General features: G+C 47.6%; 1 protein-coding gene across 1 annotated transcript in view; it reads left to right on the top strand.

The window, feature by feature from the left end:
• Positions 1 to 19,704, top strand: part of LOC120998348 (zinc finger protein 501-like) — a 308,112-nt gene that overhangs the window by 239,389 nt on the left and 49,019 nt on the right. Inside the window, exon 3 of the mRNA XM_040429014.1 lies at positions 4,580 to 4,674. Within this exon, the coding sequence (XP_040284948.1) occupies positions 4,580 to 4,674 (95 nt within the window). The remainder of the gene's footprint in view (positions 1 to 4,579; positions 4,675 to 19,704) is intronic.

Here is a 19,704-nt window from a genome sequence, read left to right as displayed (position 1 = left end):
CCACTATGCATGAGCCTCTCAGCCCCAGCGCTTGCGGGATTTCCACTTCACAAATATCTGCCAACTGGTTTGGGGGAATCGACTCCGGTAATCCAATTATTCTTAGGTTGCTCCTCCGGGAGCGATTCTCCAGGTCATCGACCTTCTCCTTTAAATACTGATTACTGCGTATGAGTTCGCTGATGCTGCTATGCGCTTTTTCCAGCTCTTCTTCGGCTACCATCACCCTCTGTTGTACCTCGGCGATCTGGGAGGTATGCTGGGTCACTTCAGTCTGCAGCTGCTTTAAGGCCATCGACACTGTGGCCTCTAGTGAGGCCTTGATATCTGGTGCCAGGAGTTTGGCTACTTCTATAGCCATCGTCTTGCATGAAGATGTTAACTCCTCGTTCGGCCCTGGACCACAGTCCACTTCCTCCTCATCCGAGCAGGATGCTTCAGCGCTCCTCTGTGTTGACTGGGAAGTCGATCTAGTGAGTCTCTGGTGAGTCTCTGGCGCCATCTTGCCTCGGCTTCTCGGTTCCTCTCCTGGCCGGAGTGACGATAGGAAGAGTGACGATAGGAAGAGAGCCGCCTCTGACCAAAAATTTATCCATGAGCTACCCCCGACACCTTAAGGGGTATGTATGGGCACTTTACAGTCCCGATGTACGGCGGCTCAATGAATTTCGGGCCGGTAGAGCGGAGCTCCAGTGACTAGCGGCTATCCATGCGCGCGCCGGAACCGGAAGTCATCGAGGTGTCCGGTATTACCCTGCCGCTCCGCTGGTGACCTCTCTGGTTCTGTGGTTTAGAGGTGTCCGGTATTACCCCGCCGCTCCGCTGGTGACCTCTCTGGTTCTGTGGTCAGAGGTGTCCGGTATTACCCCACCGCTCCGCTGGTGACCTCTCTGGTTCTGTGGTCAGAGGTGTCCGGTATTACCCCGCCGCTCCGCTGGTGACCTCTCTGGTTCTGTGGTCAGAGGTGTCCGGTATTACCCCGCCGCTCCGCTGGTGACCTCTCTGGTTCTGTGGTCAGAGGTGTCCGGTATTACCCCGCCGCTCCGCTGGTGACCTCTCTGGTTCTGTGGTCAGAGGTGTCCGGTATTACCCCGCCGCTCCGCTGGTGACCTCTCTGGTTCTGTGGTCAGAGGTGTCCGGTATTACCCCGCCGCTCCGCTGGTGACCTCTCTGGTTCTGTGGTCAGAGGTGTCCGGTATTACACCGCCGCTCCGCTGGTGACCTCTCTGGTTCTGTGGTCAGAGGTGTCCGGTATTGCTCCGCTGCTCCGCTGGTGGGTTCAGCCCTGATATCGGGAGCGCTCTCGTCCCTCTATGGTGGTTCAGTCCTGATTTAGGGAAGGGGGCTTCTCTCGTTTGTCTAGGGGGCCGTTCTCGTCGAGACTGCCCCCCGATATCAAGGCTGAACCCCTATAGAGGAACGAATGCGCCCGGCGATTTCAGGACTGAACCTTCTCGTTTGTCTAGGGGGCCGTTCTCGTGGTGAGTGCCCCTCGATATCAGGGCTGAACCCCTATAGAGGGATGAGAGCGCCCCCCAAATATAAGGACTGAACCCCCATAGAGGGATGAGAGCGCCCCCCCATTATCAGGACTGAACCCCCTTAGCGGGACAAAAGCGCCCCTCCCCCGATGTCAAGACTGAACCTCCATAGAGGGACGAGAGCGCCCCCCCCCCCCCCCCCCGATATCAGGGCTGAACACCCATAGAGGGAGGAGAGCCCCCCCCAATATCAGGACTGAACCTTCATAGTTGGAGGAGAGCGCCCCCCGATATCAGGACTGAGCCTTCATAGTTGGAGGAGAGCGCCCCCCGATATCAGGACTGAACCTTCATAGTTGGAGGAGAGCGCCCCCCGATATCAGGACTGAACCTTCATAGTTGGAGGAGAGCGCCCCCCGATATCAGGACTGAACCTTCATAGTTGGAGGAGAGCGCCCCCCGATATCAGGACTGAACCTTCATAGTTGGAGGAGAGCGCCCCCCGATATCAGGACTGAACCTTCATAGTTGGAGGAGAGCGCCCCCCGATATCAGGACTGAACCTTCATAGTTGGAGGAGAGCGCCCCCCGATATCAGGACTGAACCTTCATAGTTGGAGGAGAGCGCCCCCCGATATCAGGACTGAGCCTTCATAGTTGGAGGAGAGCGCCCCCCGATATCAGGACTGAACCTTCATAGTTGGAGGAGAGCGCCCCCCCGATATCAGGACTGAACCTTCATAGTTGGAGGAGAGCGCCCCCCGATATCAGGACTGAACCTTCATAGTTGGAGGAGAGCGCCCCCCGATATCAGGACTGAACCTTCATAGTTGGAGGAGAGCGCCCCCCGATATCAGGACTGAACCTTCATAGTTGGAGGAGAGCGCCCCCCGATATCAGGACTGAACCTTCATAGTTGGAGGAGAGCGCCCCCCCGATATCAGGACTGAACCTTCATAGTTGGAGGAGAGCGCCCCCCGATATCAGGACTGAACCTTCATATATGGAGGAGAGCTCCCTCTAGGGTTGTTTCGATACCCAATCGATGCTTTTGTCCCGGTGTCGTATCGATTTCCATTTTTTCGATACTGCCCTGCGCTGCTGCGCAGTCTAGTATCACAGAACATGGCGCGCTGTCAGTGCGCCATGTTCCCTCAGCAGCACACGGAGGAAGGAAGCAGTCTCTCCCTCCCCCTGTGCTGCTGCTGCCACCAATGAGGACAGAGGGGCGAAGGAGGGGCGGGCGCCCTGGGATCTCCCTGCACCTAATATTTTTCCTGGGCGCCGCTCCGTTCGCCCGCTGTGCCCTATTACTGTCTCGTGCGCCGTATGCTAATTACTACTATCGGAGCGATGGGCAGGAGACATCAGCTTCTCTCCTGGGTGTTCCTTCTAGTAGCATCTAGCATACAGAGCAGGAGACTGTAACTGGGGCGAACGGAGCTGCACCCAGAAATAATAGTAGGTGCAGGGAGATCCCTGGGCACCGCTCTACATGTCCTGCTAACTTAACTAAGTCCGAACCCACAAAAGGTCGTCTAACTTTTAATACAGGAGGCGGGTGCCGGCAGCAGAATCACATTGCCGGCACCCTGCCTCTGACAGGGAGCTGCGATCAGCGGCAGTTAACTCCTAACTGCTGCTGGCACCCGCCTCCTGGTAATTATCATTGGTGGCACAGTGCACCCCCCCTTCCCCCCAGTATTAGAAACATTGGTGGCGCAGCGCCCCCCCCCCCCCCCCCCCCCCCTCAACCTCCCCAGTATTAAAATCATTGGTGGCAGTGGCCACAGAGTCCACTCACCTCCTGTCATTGGTGGTGCAGTGGCAGCTTCTGATCGGAGCCCCAGCAGTGTAATCCTGGGCCTCCGATCGGTTACCATGGCAGCCAGGACGCTACTGAAGCCCTGGCTGCCATAGTCGGCTCAGTGCTGCTGTGTGCACAGAGCAGCAGGGAGAGGGTGAAGTCCTATTCACCCTAATAGAGATCTATCAGGGCGAATAGGACAAGGGATGAAAAGATCCCAGGTTCTAGCCCCTAAGGGGGGAAATAGTTATTAAAAAACACCAAAATATTAAGTATAAATTATATATAAACAATAAATAAATAAACATATTACATATCGCCACGTCCGAAAAGTCCTATTAAAATATAAAAAAATCTATGCGGTGAACGGCGTCACAGAAAAAATAAAATAAAAACTGCGCAATTCGCAATTTTTTAAATAAGCGGAATGCACGTGGCTTTTTTGGTTTATTTTTTTGGCGTGGTATCGAATTGTATTGAGTATCGCAATACTTTTTTATGGTATCAAAATGGAATAAAAAATTTGGTATCGCAACAACTCTAACGCCCTCCGATATCTGGGCTGAACCACCTCCCTCTATCAGGGTTCTTTTCTGATATCGGGAGTGGGGGGGGGGGCGCTCTCGTCCCTCTATGGGGGTTTATCCTTGGTATCTGGGGATGCTTTTGTCCCTCTAAGGGGGTTTGGTCCTGATTTTGGGGGCGCTCTCCTCCCTCTTTGGAGGTTCAGTCCTGAAATCGGGGGGATCTCTCGTCCCTCTATGGGGGTTCAGTCCTGATATCGGGGGGATCTCTCGTCCCTCTATGGGGGTTCAGTCCTGATATCGGGGGGATCTCTCGTCCCTCTATGGGGGTTCAGTCCTGATATCGGGGGCGCTCTTGTCCCTCTATGGTGTTCAGTCCTGTTATCGGGAGGCGCTCTGGTTTAGCTCTGACATCAGGGGGGGGTCTTCTCCCTCTATGGGGGTTCAGCCGTGATATTGGGGGCGTTGTCTTCCCTCTATGGGGGTCACACTTTCCAGGTATTTTTCAGTGTTTTTTACATTAGCAGCAGAAAACTGAAGGTTTAGAAATTCTCCTGAAAACTATAAAATGTCCAGTGAATCTGCGGCTCATAAACTGCTGGCGGCTGCCCATAGACTTCCAGGCTGCTGACTGCCAGACCCCAATCATCCAGATGCTCCGAGGGCAGCGGGGTGAACTCCACCCTAATCCACCCGCAGGTTCCTGCTCTCCTCTGCCGCATTTCAGCGCTCAGTATTGTATTCAGTCTGTGTGTTATCTCCTATAGGTTCAGACTCCGGGAGGAGAAGTCCCCCCAAGAGATATCCCCGTCCTCTGTATTCCCAGGACTGTCCAGAGGAGAAGCTCCCAGAGAACCATCAGGTAGATGGAGCTGAAGTCTCCCCAGAATCTGACCAGAAAGGGACTGAACCAAAGACCACTTTACATTTCTCTTCTTCAGGATGAAAATCTGATGGATATTAAGGCTGAGGTTAAAGATGAAGAAGAAGAGGAGACGGATTTATGGGGCGATCAGCAGGGTAAGGAGGGGGGCTGTCATGGGTCACCTGGATACTACTCCCATCATCTCATCATCACATGTAATAATCCCTCCTGTCACTGTGTGTTTCCTACAGATGGATTAGTAGAAGGAAAACCCGCCAAGAAATGTTCCCAGGACTGTCTAGAAGAAAAGCTCCCAGAGAACCATCAGGTAGATGGAGCTGAAGTCTCCCCATAATCTGACCAATAGTACTGGAGAGCCGCTGGACCATAGAGGTCAAGCGATCGTGAGGACAACACAGGGTACACGGGTCACAAACAGGTTTCAAATAGGTTTCCGCTTATTCAGAGACAATGCGTTTCTGTGTTTATGACTGCTTTTTCAAGTCTAAAACAGGGTAAAAGTAATGTATATATTGTCGGGTTATATAAACACCAAATGCTTTATATATTTAAAAAAACAACTAATGGATCAAAAGAAAAATTATGCAAATGAAAAATTATTTTCACTGAATGCCGTTGATCCTGAGGCAATACTAACACTATACGTCCGTAATAAACGGGATTTGGCTAAGTATCAAGCCACTTAACTTATATCAATACTACATAACACAAAAATATACGTTACCCAAGGGTCAAGTGATGTGCAGAGTCTTGGGGCAGTCAGCTCTCAAGAGTTTTTCTGATAATCCACATCTTTCTCCAGGGATCTCCCTTTCTTATTCTTTTTTTTTTTTTCTTTTTTTTTCTCTTTCTCCCCTTTTTCTCTTTTTGGTATCAAGTTTTGGGTTAAGAAACCAATCAGATGAGTACACCTTCCTAGTTCGGAACTTTCCAATCATTGTTGGATAGGTGTGTGCATTGATAAGGAATGTGATGTCATAACACTACCCAGAATGCACTTTTGCTACTGGTGTAGTATTAACTGCTCATATCTAGGTGGCACTGTTGTATAATCTATAAGCATCATACCATTAAGGGTTAACTCATACATGCCTAATATTTTCAATACTACACACCTCTGTCATCTGGAGGCCTTGTCTCAGTCGAGGGACAAACTTTGATACATGAATGTATACTTTGAGGAACATCTAGACAATTCTCACACTGTGGAATTCATGTTCAGATAAAAAAAATACAATGAAGCCTCTAAATCTGCAGGTGTTGTGTATCTTCTAACTGTCTATATGTATAATAGATTGTTACAATAACACTAGGTCTTTGAACGGCGCAGTAATCTTCCCATGGACTGACTTCGGCCTACGTGAAAATTCTTACAAAATAGTGAATATAAATCAACATTGCTCTTAAAGGCAATGAATACCCATCATAACTAAAATACTCATATATATAAATGTTTACACTCCTAAAAAGGCACAACAATATACATCTATATATAAAATGTAATAGGTTGTAGTATAAAAAGCATTATTGATAACAAGCGAAAAATAAACCATAAGATATGAAAAATAATAAAAAAAAAAAAATATATATAATATATATATAATTAACAAAATGACGAGGCAGCACTTCCAGCTTTAAGGTGACAGGGTGAAGACCCCAATAGACTTTAATCCGGCAACGTTTCGGCCTGCTCAATGAGGCCTTTATCAAGCTACATAACAGTGTATACAACCAGGTATATATACCCACAATCCAATACAAAATAATTACAATCAGTGATTACACATGTCATCAATCAAGTCACATGATCTCCAACTCCATCATCACGTGACTTTTGTGCATAGTAAACATTTGTAAAAACGTCATACAAAGATATAAAAAATACAAAATAGTGATCATCCTTGCTTACAGTAGATATGTGCATTTCAATCAATATATGTACGTACATCCATTTTAAAAAAGAGTTTATGTCCCCTGCATACATAACCCCAAGATGTACATAAAGTGCATAAGTGCTCCGTGCATAAAGAGTTAAAATCTTTTATTTGTGATGCAGCTGCATCATATCTAAACTTAAAAATCAACCTGTTGGAGCTCACCATTCGTGGACCCATAGAACAGACCGGCGTTGGCGTCCCTCAGTCTGCAGCGCGCATGCTCCGGGTCAGACGTCACTGGTCCCGCCCCCCGCACTGCCGCGCTCCTACGTGCCAACTCCATGGACCACAACGTCATCCAATGGAGCGCATCACAGGGACAACAGCACAGGAGGGAGAAGGGCCAGGTCATGTGACACGGCGTAAACACCTCGCCGCACCAGAAGGCGTGTTCAGTGTTCAAGGAGATCTGAAAAATCTCAAAGCGGACAATCGCGGAGATGCCTGTAGTGACAGTGCGCAACCTTGCATGCTACAACAAATCTACAACCTCAGCGTATAAAGGGCGGACGGGGTGGAAAAAATGAAATCGACCCCCAACCAGAGGCGATCCCATCTCTTCCACCGGGTCCCCAACTATCAAAATCATTATATGTGCAATTACAATGGGACAAACCCTTCCCATCTATCTGCACCGCGAACTCTGACATCAGTATATAACCACTCGCTATCCGGCTTGTGGCAAGTGAACATTGTATATCAACTCATGTAGTTCGCTAGTTGTAAAATAATTTATAGAGGTCAATAGACACATTGCGCATCAAGTCGCCCACTTGGACACACATCCGCCACCGTCCATCTAATCTCCTCACTATGGTCACTTCATTCACCGGCGTGTTCAAGGGTCCATAGGCGGCTCCATGTAATGAAACAGATAAAGGGTCATTGGGCTCATCTACAGATTTATCTGAAATAGATGAAAAAATGTATCAACTTTTGTTCAAGAAAGAGTGTACACTGTTACATATCCCCCACACCACAACAAAATGGAAGAGGACCCCCACGTCCGGCATGCTGACTGCACATCTACTATCCACATAGTTCCCATCTACATTCTGCATTGAGGCCATCAGGCTTCAATGTATGTAACCTGTGTATCCACATAATCTCACGTTGTTTGAGAAGCTTTTCCCTGTTACCTCCCCTTTTCAGTGGTGGGATATGATCTATTACCCTGAATTTGAGGTCCTTTTCCCTGTGTCCAGCTTCAATAAAGTGCTTGGGCACAGAAAGATCTTTCCTCTTTTGGCGAATGGAATATCTGTGATAGTTCATCCTGGTCTTAACATCACATATGGTCTCCCCTACATAAAGGAGATTGCAGGGGCAAGACAAGAGATAGACCACATATGAGCTATCACAGGTCAGAAAGTGCCGTATGTCAAACTGCGTATTTAACACTGGGTGTGTGAATCTCTCCCCTTTAAGCATATAGCTGCAGTTAACACAGCTCAAACACGGATAACATCCGTATTTTTTGCGACCTATGTACGTCTGGACTTTAGCCTTATCACCAACCACCTCAGCTCTGACTAACTTATCCCTCAGGCTATCTGCTCTCCTATATGACATTAGAGGGGGTACCGTGAATTCTTTCACTTTACCAAAGTTGCTGCTTAGTATGGGCCAGTGTTTTTTAACGGCACCTGCTATTTTGTAACTGCCTTCAGTGTATGTCGAAATGAATGGCACCCTCGCCTGCTTGCTTACTTCCTTCGGACTCTCTGTTTTCAATTCATTCAATTGTCTATGAACCAGTCTTCTGGGGTACCCTCTATTGATGAACTTATCTGCCATCTCAGACAGTCTCTTAGTTCGTACCTGTGAGTCTTTTACTATACGTTGCACACGGAGGAACTGGCTCCGTGGCAATGTCTTAACCATAGACCGCGGATGACAACTCTCAAACCTCAATAGTTTGTTACAGTCCGTCGGCTTGGTAAACAAATCGGTTATGAGTACAGTATCATGCTTCATAACCATGGTGTCCAGAAACTGCAGCTATATGCTTAAAGGGGAGAGATTCACACACCCAGTGTTAAATACGCAGTTTGACATACGGCACTTTCTGACCTGTGATAGCTCATATGTGGTCTATCTCTTGTCTTGCCCCTGCAATCTCCTTTATGTAGGGGAGACCATATGTGATGTTAAGACCAGGATGAACTATCACAGATATTCCATTCGCCAAAAGAGGAAAGATCTTCCTGTGCCCAAGCACTTTATTGAAGCTGGACACAGGGAAAAGGACCTCAAATTCAGGGTAATAGATCATATCCCACCACTGAAAAGGGGAGGTAACAGGGAAAAGCTTCTCAAACAACGTGAGATTATGTGGATACACAGGTTACATACATTGAAGCCTGATGGCCTCAATGCAGAATGTAGATGGGAACTATGTGGATAGTAGATGTGCAGTCAGCATGCCGGACGTGGGGGTCCTCTTCCATTTTGTTTTGATGTGGGGGATATGTAACAGTGTACACTCTTTCTTGAACAAAAGTTGATACATTTTTTCATCTATTTCAGATAAATCTGTAGATGAGCCCAATGACCCTTTTATCTGTTTCATTACATGGAGCCGCCTATGGACCCTTGAACACGCCGGTGAATGAAGTGACCATAGAGAGGAGATTAGATGGACGGTGGCGGATGTGTGTCCAAGTGGGCGACTTGATGCGCAATGTGTCTATTGACCTCTATAAATTATTTTACAACTAGCGAACTACATGAGTTGTTATACAATATTCACTTGCCACAAGCCGGATAGCGAGTGGTTATATACTGATGTCAGAGTTCGCGGTGCAGATAGATGGGAAGGGTTTGTCCCATTGTAATTGCACATATAATGATTTTGATAGTTGGGGACCCGGTGGAAGAGATGGGATCGCCTCTGGTTGGGGGTCGATTTCATTTTTTCCACCCCGTCCGCCCTTTATACGCTGAGGTTGTAGATTTGTTGTAGCATGCAAGGTTGCGCACTGTCACTACAGGCATCTCCGCGATTGTCCGCTTTGAGATTTTTCAGATCTCCTTGAACACTGAACACGCCTTCTGGTGCGGCGAGGTGTTTACGCCGTGTCACATGACCTGGCCCTTCTCCCTCCTATGCTGTTGTCCCTGTGATGCGCTCCATTGGATGACGTTGTGGTCCATGGAGTAGGCACATAGGGGCGCGGCAGTGTGGGGGGCGGGACCAGTGACGTCTGACCCGGAGCGTGAACACGCCCTTTGATGTAGCGTGATGTATTTCTGGGTCACATGACCTGGCCCTCCTCCCCTCATTGCTGTTGGTCCTGCGATGCGCTCCATTGGATGACGCTGCGGTCCATGGAGTTGGCACGTAGGAGCGCGGCGACGTAGGGGGCGGGACCAGTGACGTCTGACCCGGAGCATGCGCGCTGCAGACTGAGGGACGCCAACGCCGGTCTGTTCTATGGGTCCACGAATGGTGAGCTCCAACAGGTTGATTTTTAAGTTTAGATATGATGCAGCTGCATCACAAATAAAAGATTTTAACTCTTTATGCACGGAGCACTTATGCACTTTATGTACATCTTGGGGTTATGTATGCAGGGGACATAAACTCTTTTTTAAAATGGATGTACGTACATATATTGATTGAAATGCACATATCTACTGTAAGCAAGGATGATCACTATTTTGTATTTTTTATATCTTTGTATGACGTTTTTACAAATGTTTACTATGCACAAAAGTCACGTGATGATGGAGTTGGAGATCATGTGACTTGATTGATGACATGTGTAATCACTGATTGTAATTATTTTGTATTGGATTGTGGGTATATATACCTGGTTGTATACACTGTTATGTAGCTTGATAAAGGCCTCATTGAGCAGGCCGAAACGTTGCCGGATTAAAGTCTATTGGGGTCTTCACCCTGTCACCTTAAAGCTGGAAGTGCTGCCTCGTCATTTTGTTAAGTATATATCTTGGAGGAGGGGCCGGCCTCTGTGAGGAATTGCACCCAGTGCACAACATCTGACTGTGCTGCTGCAATATTTGGGATTTTATATATATATATAATTTTTTATTTTTTCTCCACAACGGCACTACCTGGAGGTTGGCCCGCCTTCTCAGGGACAGGAAACAATAGCGAGATCAGCCAATAAAGGGCCCCCTCCCTCTTACCTCTCCAGTTGTTTCCTGTCCCTCCGAAGGTCGGGAGCGTGGATCAGCAGCTCGCGCAACCTTTCTTCTTGGTAGGTAATCCCGGCTCTGCCGGAGGGCCGTTGCAGGGGAGGGATCGCGGGACGCAGTAAGACTGTCCCTCCCTCCTCTTGGTGTAAATCCGGCGGGCGCTGGTCACCCCGGGCTTTACCTCCCGCGTCCTGTGAAGCATGGACCAGCAGATCTGTGGACATCAAGGGGCATACCTGGGCCTAGGAACGCTCCCACGTGACTCCCTGTGCGTTGTGCTGACATAGAATTCAGACGTCGGCACGGCAGGACGCACGGGGGGAGGGGCTATGATGTCACCGGACCAGGAAGTAATTACAGCACGGGCTGCCGGCATACCAGGCAGCTATCTGTTTCTGAGCAAAATGTCCCTGCAAGCTGGCTCCGAGTCCCCCAGAAAGTCCACAGATGCTCCCAGGCCCTCAAGCCCAGTAAGCCTCCTCCCTATATGTTATTGGGGTAACTTTAGAGGACACTTTGGGTGTTTTGTGTTACTACACACACTTCTCTTTGGTGGCGGTTCCAAAAAAAAAAATATATATATATATATATACATATACATACAGTCACCTAAAGACTTATTAGGAACACCTGTTCTATTTCTCATTGATGCAATTATCTAGCCAACCAATCACATGGCAGTTGCTTCGATGCATTTAGGGGGGGCTCCTGGTCAAGACAATCTCCTGAACTCCAAACTGAATGTCAGAATGGGAAAGAAAGGTGATTTAGGCCATTTTGAGCGTGGCATGGTTGTTGGTGCCAGACGGGCCGGTCTGAGTATTTCACAATCTGCTCAGTTACTGGGATTTTCACGCACAACCATTTCTAGGGTTTACAAAGAATGGTGTGAAAAGGGAAAAACATCCAGTATGCGGCAGTCCTGTGGGCAAAAATGCCTTGTGGATGCTGGAGGTCAGAGGAGAATGGGCCGACTGATTCAAGCTGATAGAAGAGCAACGTTGGCTGAAATAACCACTCGTTACAACCGAGGTCTGCAGCAAAGCATTTGTGAAGCCACAACACGCACAACCTTGAGGCGGATGGGCTACAACAGCAGAAGACCCCCCCGGGTACCACTCATCTCCACTACAAATAGGAAAAAGAGGCTACAATTTACACGAGCTCACCAAAATTGGACTGTTGAAGACTGGAAAAATGTTGCCTGGTCTGATGAGTCTCGATTTCTGTTGAGACATTCAAATGGTAGAATCTGAATTTGGGGTAAACAGAATGAGAACATGTCTCCATCCTCTGATGGCTACTTCCAGCAGGAAAATGCACCATGTCACAAAGCTCCAATCATCTCACATTGGTTTCTTGAACATGACAATGAGTTCACTGTACTAAAATGGCCCCACAGTCACCAGATCTCAACCCAATAGAGCATCTTTGGGATGTGGTGGAACGGGAGCTTCGTGCCCTGGATGTGCATCCCTCAAATCTCCATCAACTGCAAGATGCTATCTTATCAATGTGGGCCAACATTTCTAAAGAATGCTACCAGCACCTTGTGGAATCAATGCCACGTAGAATTAAGGCAGTTCTGAAGGCAAAAGGGGGTCCAACACCGTATTAGTATGGTGTTAGTATAATTCTTTAGGTGTGTGTGTGTGTGTGTGTATATATGTATGTATATATATGCATCCCTTGTAATAGAGGCCATTTTGGCACAAAAAATGGAAAAAGGCAGAGTGGATCCAACATGCATGTGGGTCCAACAATCCCTGAATTTTATCGCGGTCATTATGGCGCATAACAGGTAGTATTTAGTGTTAGGACCCATCTAACAGAGATCGCCTTGACGTTCGGCAGACGGGCTTAGATGGTTTTGTACAAAATGCATTGTCCAAGCATCTCGCTTTTATAAATAAGCGTAGTATTAGCACCATAAATTAATTAAATATTCTTCTGAAATACTTTGTTCTTTACATAGTTGAATGTGCTGACAAATAAAAAAAAATGGAAATCAAATTTTTCAACCCCTGGAGGTCTGGATTTGGAGTCGCACTCAACATTAAAGTGGAAAAACACACTACAGGCTGATCCAACTTTGATGTAATGTCCTTAAAACGAGTCAAAATGAGGCTCAGTAGTGTGTGTGGCCTCCACGTGCCTGTATGACCTCCCTACAACGCCTGTGCATGCTCCTGATGAGGTGGCGGACGGTCTCCTGAAGGATCTCCTCCCAGACCTGGACTAAAGCATCTGCCAACTCCTGGACAGTCTGTTGGTGGATAGAGCGAGACATGATGTCCCAGATGTGCTCAATTGGATTCAGGTCTGTGGAACGAGCGGGCCAGTCCATAGCATCAATGCCTTCGTCTTGCAGGAACTGCTGACACACTCCAGCCACATGAGGTCTAGCATTGTCTTGCATTAGGAGGAACCCAGGGCCAACCGCACCAGCATATGGTCTAACAAGGGGTCTGAGGATCTCATCTCGGTACCTAATGGCAGTCAGGCTACCTCTGGCGAGCACATGGAGGGCTGTGCGGCCCTCCAACGAAATGCCACCCCACACCATTACTGACCCAATGCCAAACCGGTCATGCTGGAGGATGTTGCAGGCAGCAGAACGTTCTCCACGACGTCTCAAGACTCTGTCACGTCTGTCACATGTGCTCAGTGTGAACCTGCTTTCATCTGTGAAGAGCACAGGGCGCCAGTGGCGAATTTGCCAATCTTGGTGTTCTCTGGCAAATGCCAAACGTCCTGCACGGTGTTGGGCTGTAAGCACAACCCCCACCTGTGGACGTCGGGCCCTCATATCACCCTCATGGAGTCTGTTTCTGACCGTTTGAGCAGACACATGCACATTTGTGGCCTGCTGGAGGTCATTTTTCAGGGCTCTGGCAGTGTTCCTCCTTGCACAAAGGCGGAGGTAGTGGTCCTGCTGCTGGGTTGTTGCCCTCCTACGGCCTCCTCCACGTCTCCTGATGTACTGGCCTGTCTCCTGGTAGCGCCTCCATGCTCTGGACACTACGCTGACAGACACGGCAAACCTTCTTGCCACAGCTCGCATTGATGTGCCATCCTGGATAAGCTGCACTACCTGAGCCACTTGTGTGGGTTGTAGACTCCGTCTCATGCTACCACTAGAGTGAAAGCACCGCCAGCATTCAAAAGTGACCAAAACATCAGCCAGGAAGCATAGGAACTGAGAAGTGGTCTGTGGTCACCACCTGCAGAACCACTCCTTTATTGGGGGTGTCTTGCTAATTGCCTATAATTTCCACCTGTTGTCTATCCCATTTGCACAACAGCATGTGAAATTGATTGTCACTCAGTGTTGCTTCCTAAGTGGACAGTTTGATTTCACAGAAGTGTGATTGACTTGGAGTTACATTGTGTTTTTTAAGTGTTCCCTTTATTTTTTTGAGCGGTGTATATATACTTACTAGTGTCGTCCTAAATTGTGTCTCCTAGGGGAGAGACGTCTCAAAAAGGAAACCGTCCCTCAAAAAGAAATGTGCCATCTTCAAAAAGGCGCTTTCTAGCTCCTATAAGAAGCCTTTGTCAGAAGTGTTGTGACAAAGTGCTCTCGGATGAATCCCCCTACACTGATTGAAAGTCTAAGAACCATTATTAAAGAGGAAGTCGGGGCTGCTGTAGAAGCAAAATTGTCTACCATCCCGTCCAAACCCTCTACGTCAAGTGCCTCTGTTATCGAACAAGACTCGGACGTAGACGAGGGGGAAATCACATCCGACTCAGACTCCTCTATTGCTGAGGACGTCTTTAGGAAGCCTCTTTGCTCAATCGAGGAGACAGATTCCTTACTAAAAACCATCCGAGCCACAATTAACTTGGAAGAACCCAAAGAACCGCTTACAGTGCAAGATCAGATGTTTGCAGGTTTGGGAGACAAGATGTGGCGAAACCGACCTCGCCACTGGGTTTTGGAGAGGACTGGCTGCTGGCCTCTTGCCCCAGGATTATGGGCCATATACTAACTTTTAAACCCCTGAACCGATTCAAGTGAATTTTGGATAGGTTTGTCCCCACGTTATACTGTTTGAATTAATGTAAGTTATATGTATGGCCAATGTAAACTCACAAAGTTGTAACAATCTATAATAATTGTAACTTGTCAGCTTGGGAGGAAAATGCTGGGTGTGTTTCTATTGTGCCATTGTCCCATTGTGTGTTTAAATGGTGATGTCTGTCCTGTTGTATCTACATGTGTATTGGCGATCTCCCTTTGTTCTGAGAGATAATTGGATTGCTTCTCAGGTTGTCTCCAGACAGAGGGGAGGAGACCATGATGCATTGTGGGGATATGTTGTCCTATGTCCCAGTCTTCATTCTGGTCCTCTGGGGGCGTGAACGATTGGTTGCTGTAGTTGCATTGTATGTGTTGTTAATTACTGATTGGTTGTATTTCAAACCCCTGTGGGCAGTACTATGTTTTTGGTTTGTGAATAAAAGAGGCTGTACATGAAGTACAGTCAGTTCCTGTTTCACCTTCAACATAGAGCCTCGTCTCATGTGTGTGGGGATTGCTATACGTGTATACTCCCCTGGCTATAACTACTAGCTCTTTTAAGGGCTGTTCCTGATCTCTGGTTTTAGGAGAGGTCCACCCACTGGAGCCTGGAGCCTTGTCGTAGGTCCAGGGTGTGTAGGAGACGGTGAGACCTCAACCAAGCTTCGGCAGTTCGTGGGGTCTGCAGTGCGTACGGTGTCAAGTGGAGTGCTTGGAGTCCTCGGAAAGCACTAGGAGCATTCATTCAACGGAGGTACCCGGTCGGTGTACCAGGTGATCCGTTACACAAGAAAAAACTGTTTTTTCCAGTCCACAGCAGTATTAAAGCCTTAATTCTTAACGAGTGGAAAGAACCTGACAAAAGACAGTCAGCATCAAAAATATTTAAGAGAAAATATCCTTTTTCGGAGGACGATTCAGCCACATGGGACAAGACCAAGAGTGGATGCACCAGTGGCAAGAATAAAAAAAAAAAAAAACTGCACTACCCTTTGAGGATCTGGGTTTGCTCAAAGATCCAATGGATAAAAAATGCGAGAGTCTGCTTAAAAAAACGTGGGAATCCTCCACCGCAGTTCTAAGACCTGGAATCTCGGCAACCTACACAGCCAGAACCCTGTCCTTGTGCTTAGGTCAATTAGAGGAGCACATCGAGTCTGGCGCTCCGAGAAAAGACATACTAGCCTCAATCCCCATGTTAAAACAGGCCGCAAACTTTATGGCGGACGCTTCTGCGGACATAGTGAGATTGTCAGCCAGAACAGCTGCCCTGTCCAATGCTTCTCGCAGAGCAATTTGGTTAAGAACCTGGTCGGGGGATATGGCATAAAAAAACAAACTATGTGCCTTGCCTTGCGAGGGGGATAGTGTTTGGCTCAGCGCTTGATGATATTTTAGAGAGAGATATCAGATAGAAAAAAAGGCTTTCCCACGGAATCAAAATTTTATCATCGGGGATGATCCTTTCGGCCCCAAAGACGTGGTAGACCTGATCAGAAGAAAAAAGAATCAGGATCGTCTTGGCAAACATCCAGAGGGAAAGGGAAGGGGTTCCTGTTTAATCCCGAAAAATCTTCCCGTCCCACTACCCAATGACGCCAGAGGAGCAGTAGGGGGAAGGCTCATTCATTTTTACTCAGCTTGGGAAAATATTCAGGCCTCCCCTTGGGTTCTGGGGGTGATAAAGGAAGGCTATAGTCTGGAATTCACCCGTCTCCCCCCAGACCGTTACATGGAAAAACTCCAGACTAAAAGGAAGAAATCAGGAAGCAATAGACCAACAAATATCGCTTCTGTTAGAGAAGAGAGCCATCATTCCAGTACCAGTAGGGGAACAGAAGAAGGGATTCTATTCTCCTATATTTCTGGTGAGAAAACCAAACGGTACTTTCAGGGCGATAATAAATTTAAAGACCCAAAACAAATATATTGTTTAGAAAAAATTCTAAATGGAGACTGTAAAATCCATGGTCAATCTTCTACCAAAAAATTGCTATATGATAACATTAGACCTGGCGGATGCCTACTATCACATTCCAATCCTGAAGAGAGACCAGAAGTTTCTAAGGACAGTGGTTTGGTTCCAGGGATCTCTATGCCACTATCAGTTTCAAGTTCTACCGTTTGGTCTCAGCCCCGAGATTATTCACCAAAGTCATGATGGAAGTAGCAACATTTTTTCATCTAGCAGGAATTTCCTTTGTGCTGTACCTAGACTATTTTCTAATCACAGCTCCGTCAGAAAACCTTCTTCTGTGTCACCTCCAGACAATCCTTTTAACCCTAGCTGACCTGGGTTGGATAATAAACCAACAGAAGTCTTGTCTTCTCCCCTCACAGGAAAAAATATTTTTGGGAGTTCTACTGGACTCATGCCTTATGACTTCTTCTTTCCTGCCGTATCCTGGTGGACAAACCAGTCAAATTTATCCCGGGGGGTGGAATGGAGACAGACGGACCAATTAATCATCACCACCGATGCCAGTCAGCAGGGCTGGTGGGCCCACATGGAGGGGAAGATGACACAGGGCTTATGGAAAACGGAGCTACAACAAGCTTCATCAAATATGAGGGAACTAAGTGCGGTCTGGGAAGCCATGAAAATGTTTTCCCCTCCATCTATCTGAAAAATGTAAAAATCCTCTCTGACAATTCTACCACAGTAGCCTACCTAAACAAACAGGGAGGAACAAGAAGCCGCTCCCTGTCTTTAGTCACGAGGAAGATCCTGAATTGGGCTGAGAAAAATCTATGCGCTCACGTAAGAGGAAAAGAGCAGCCCACGTAAGAGGAAAAGAAAATCAAGTGGCGGACTTCCTGCGCAGGGATCGGCTAAAGCCGGGAGAATGGAGCCTGAATCGTCAGATCTTCGCACAAATTTGTGCCAGTTGGGGCACTCCAAAGATCAACCTATTTGCCACAAGGAAAAACAGGCAAGTCGCAGACTTCTTTTCCCTATCCTCTCTAGACCGGCCCCTAAGAGTGGACGCCTTGTCATCGCCCTGGCCTCAGGAACTTCTTGATGCGTTCCCGCCATTTCCTCTAATACTGAGGGTCATTTCCAAAATCCTGGAAGAGAAAGCTCAAATTCTCCTAATCACTCCCTTCTGGCCCAGGAGAACATGGTTTCCAACACTGAAAAACCTAGCAGGAGAAGAATTCTGGGTTCTCCCGCCCCGACCAGATCTACTTCTCCGGGAGAATATACCGGAGGCCACAGCGGCCGAACGGAGCGGCGCCCAGGACTAATAATAAGTGCAGTGAGATCACTGAGCACCGCGCTACATGTCCTGATAGTTTACAATGTTTGGACCCGTGAAAGGCCCTCTTTAACCTTTAATGCAGGAGGCGGGTGCCGGCAGCAGGATCCCAAAGCCGGCACCCTGCCTCTGACAGGGAGCTGCGATCAGCGGCAGTTAACCCCTAACTGCTGCTGATTTGTTGCTGGCACCCGCCTCCTCTAATAAAGGTTAATTATCATTGGCGCCCCCCCCCCCCCAGTATTAAAATCATTGGTGGCGCAGTGCACCCGCCCCCCTCAACCCCCCCCCAGTATTAAAATCATTGGTGGCAGTGGCCACAGAGTCCCCTCCCCTTCTCTCATTGGTGGCGCAGTGGCAGCTTCTGATCGGAGCCCCAGCAGTGTAATCCTGGGGCTCCGATTGGTTACCATGGCAGCCAGGACGCTACTGAAGCCCTGGCTGCCATGGTAACATCCCTGATGCTGTGTGCACTAAGCACAGAGCAGCAGGGATAGTGTGAAGTCCTATTCACCCTGATAGAGCTCTATCAGGGTGAATAGGACAAGGGTTCTAGCCCCTAAGGGGGATAATAGTTAGTAAATAAAAAGTAAAAAAAAAAACAATTAAAATATTAAGTATAAATCGCCCCCTTTCCCAATTTTACATATAAAATATATAAACTATAAATAAACATCACATATCACCACGTCCGAAAAGTCAAAACTATTAAAACAAGAAAATCTCCTATGTGGTGAACGCCGGAACAGAAAAAAATTAATAAAAACTGCGCAATTTGCCTTTTTTTTTTTTTATGCGGAATGCACATGGCTTTTTTGGTGTTTTATTTCTCGTGGTATCGACTATCGCAATACTTTTTTTTTTTTTTTTTTTTTTTTTTATGGTATCGAAATCAAATCAAATTTTTGGTATCTCAACAACTCTACCTGTAACCGAAGTAACCCGACTAGTGGTTCTGGTTCTTCGGCGTCTTCCTCTCTATGCAGTGTGGAGATGGGGATGGGTCTGGTTTCTAAGATGCGGTTTCCATTTCCCTGACGAAGGACAGCGTACTGTCTGAAATGCATTGGGAGGAAGTTTGGTACGGGCAACTATCCGTAGTTTGTATAGTGAAGTCACTTTGCGCCTTGAGAGTGCAAGGTTCAAATTATATGCACGGTATCGCGCCACCGGCCGTGGCGCGTTCTGCATCTTAGAAACCAAACCCATTCCCAGCTTAATCTCCATACTGCAGAACGAGAACCACTAGTCGGGTGACTTATCTTACAATTGTTTATAAGTGACTGCGATCTACTTCCAGCACGGGCATCTTACTGGTTTAGGGCCCGGAGTGCGCGGTGTCTTTCATATTTTTCAGCTATACAATCTTGGAGGATATATCAATCTTTTCATCTGATTTGAAGTTAAAGGGGTTCTCCTCTTCTGCTATATTGATAACCCATCCTCAGGATAGCCCGACTGCACGCACCCCGCCGGCGATGTGTTCTCTTCACCTGCTCGCTGTCTACAATGGAGCTCCACCATTCACTACAATTGGACAGCTCCATCCTATTCACTTGAATGGAAAGCAGTAGTCCTTCCATAGACTGTGACTGATCTGGTAGATCTCGTGGTCAGG

The sequence above is a fragment of the Bufo bufo genome, chromosome 4, assembly GCF_905171765.1.
Source record: "Bufo bufo chromosome 4, aBufBuf1.1, whole genome shotgun sequence".
NCBI lineage: Eukaryota > Metazoa > Chordata > Amphibia > Anura > Bufonidae > Bufo > Bufo bufo.
This window is presented reverse-complemented; position numbering and strand designations above follow the sequence as displayed.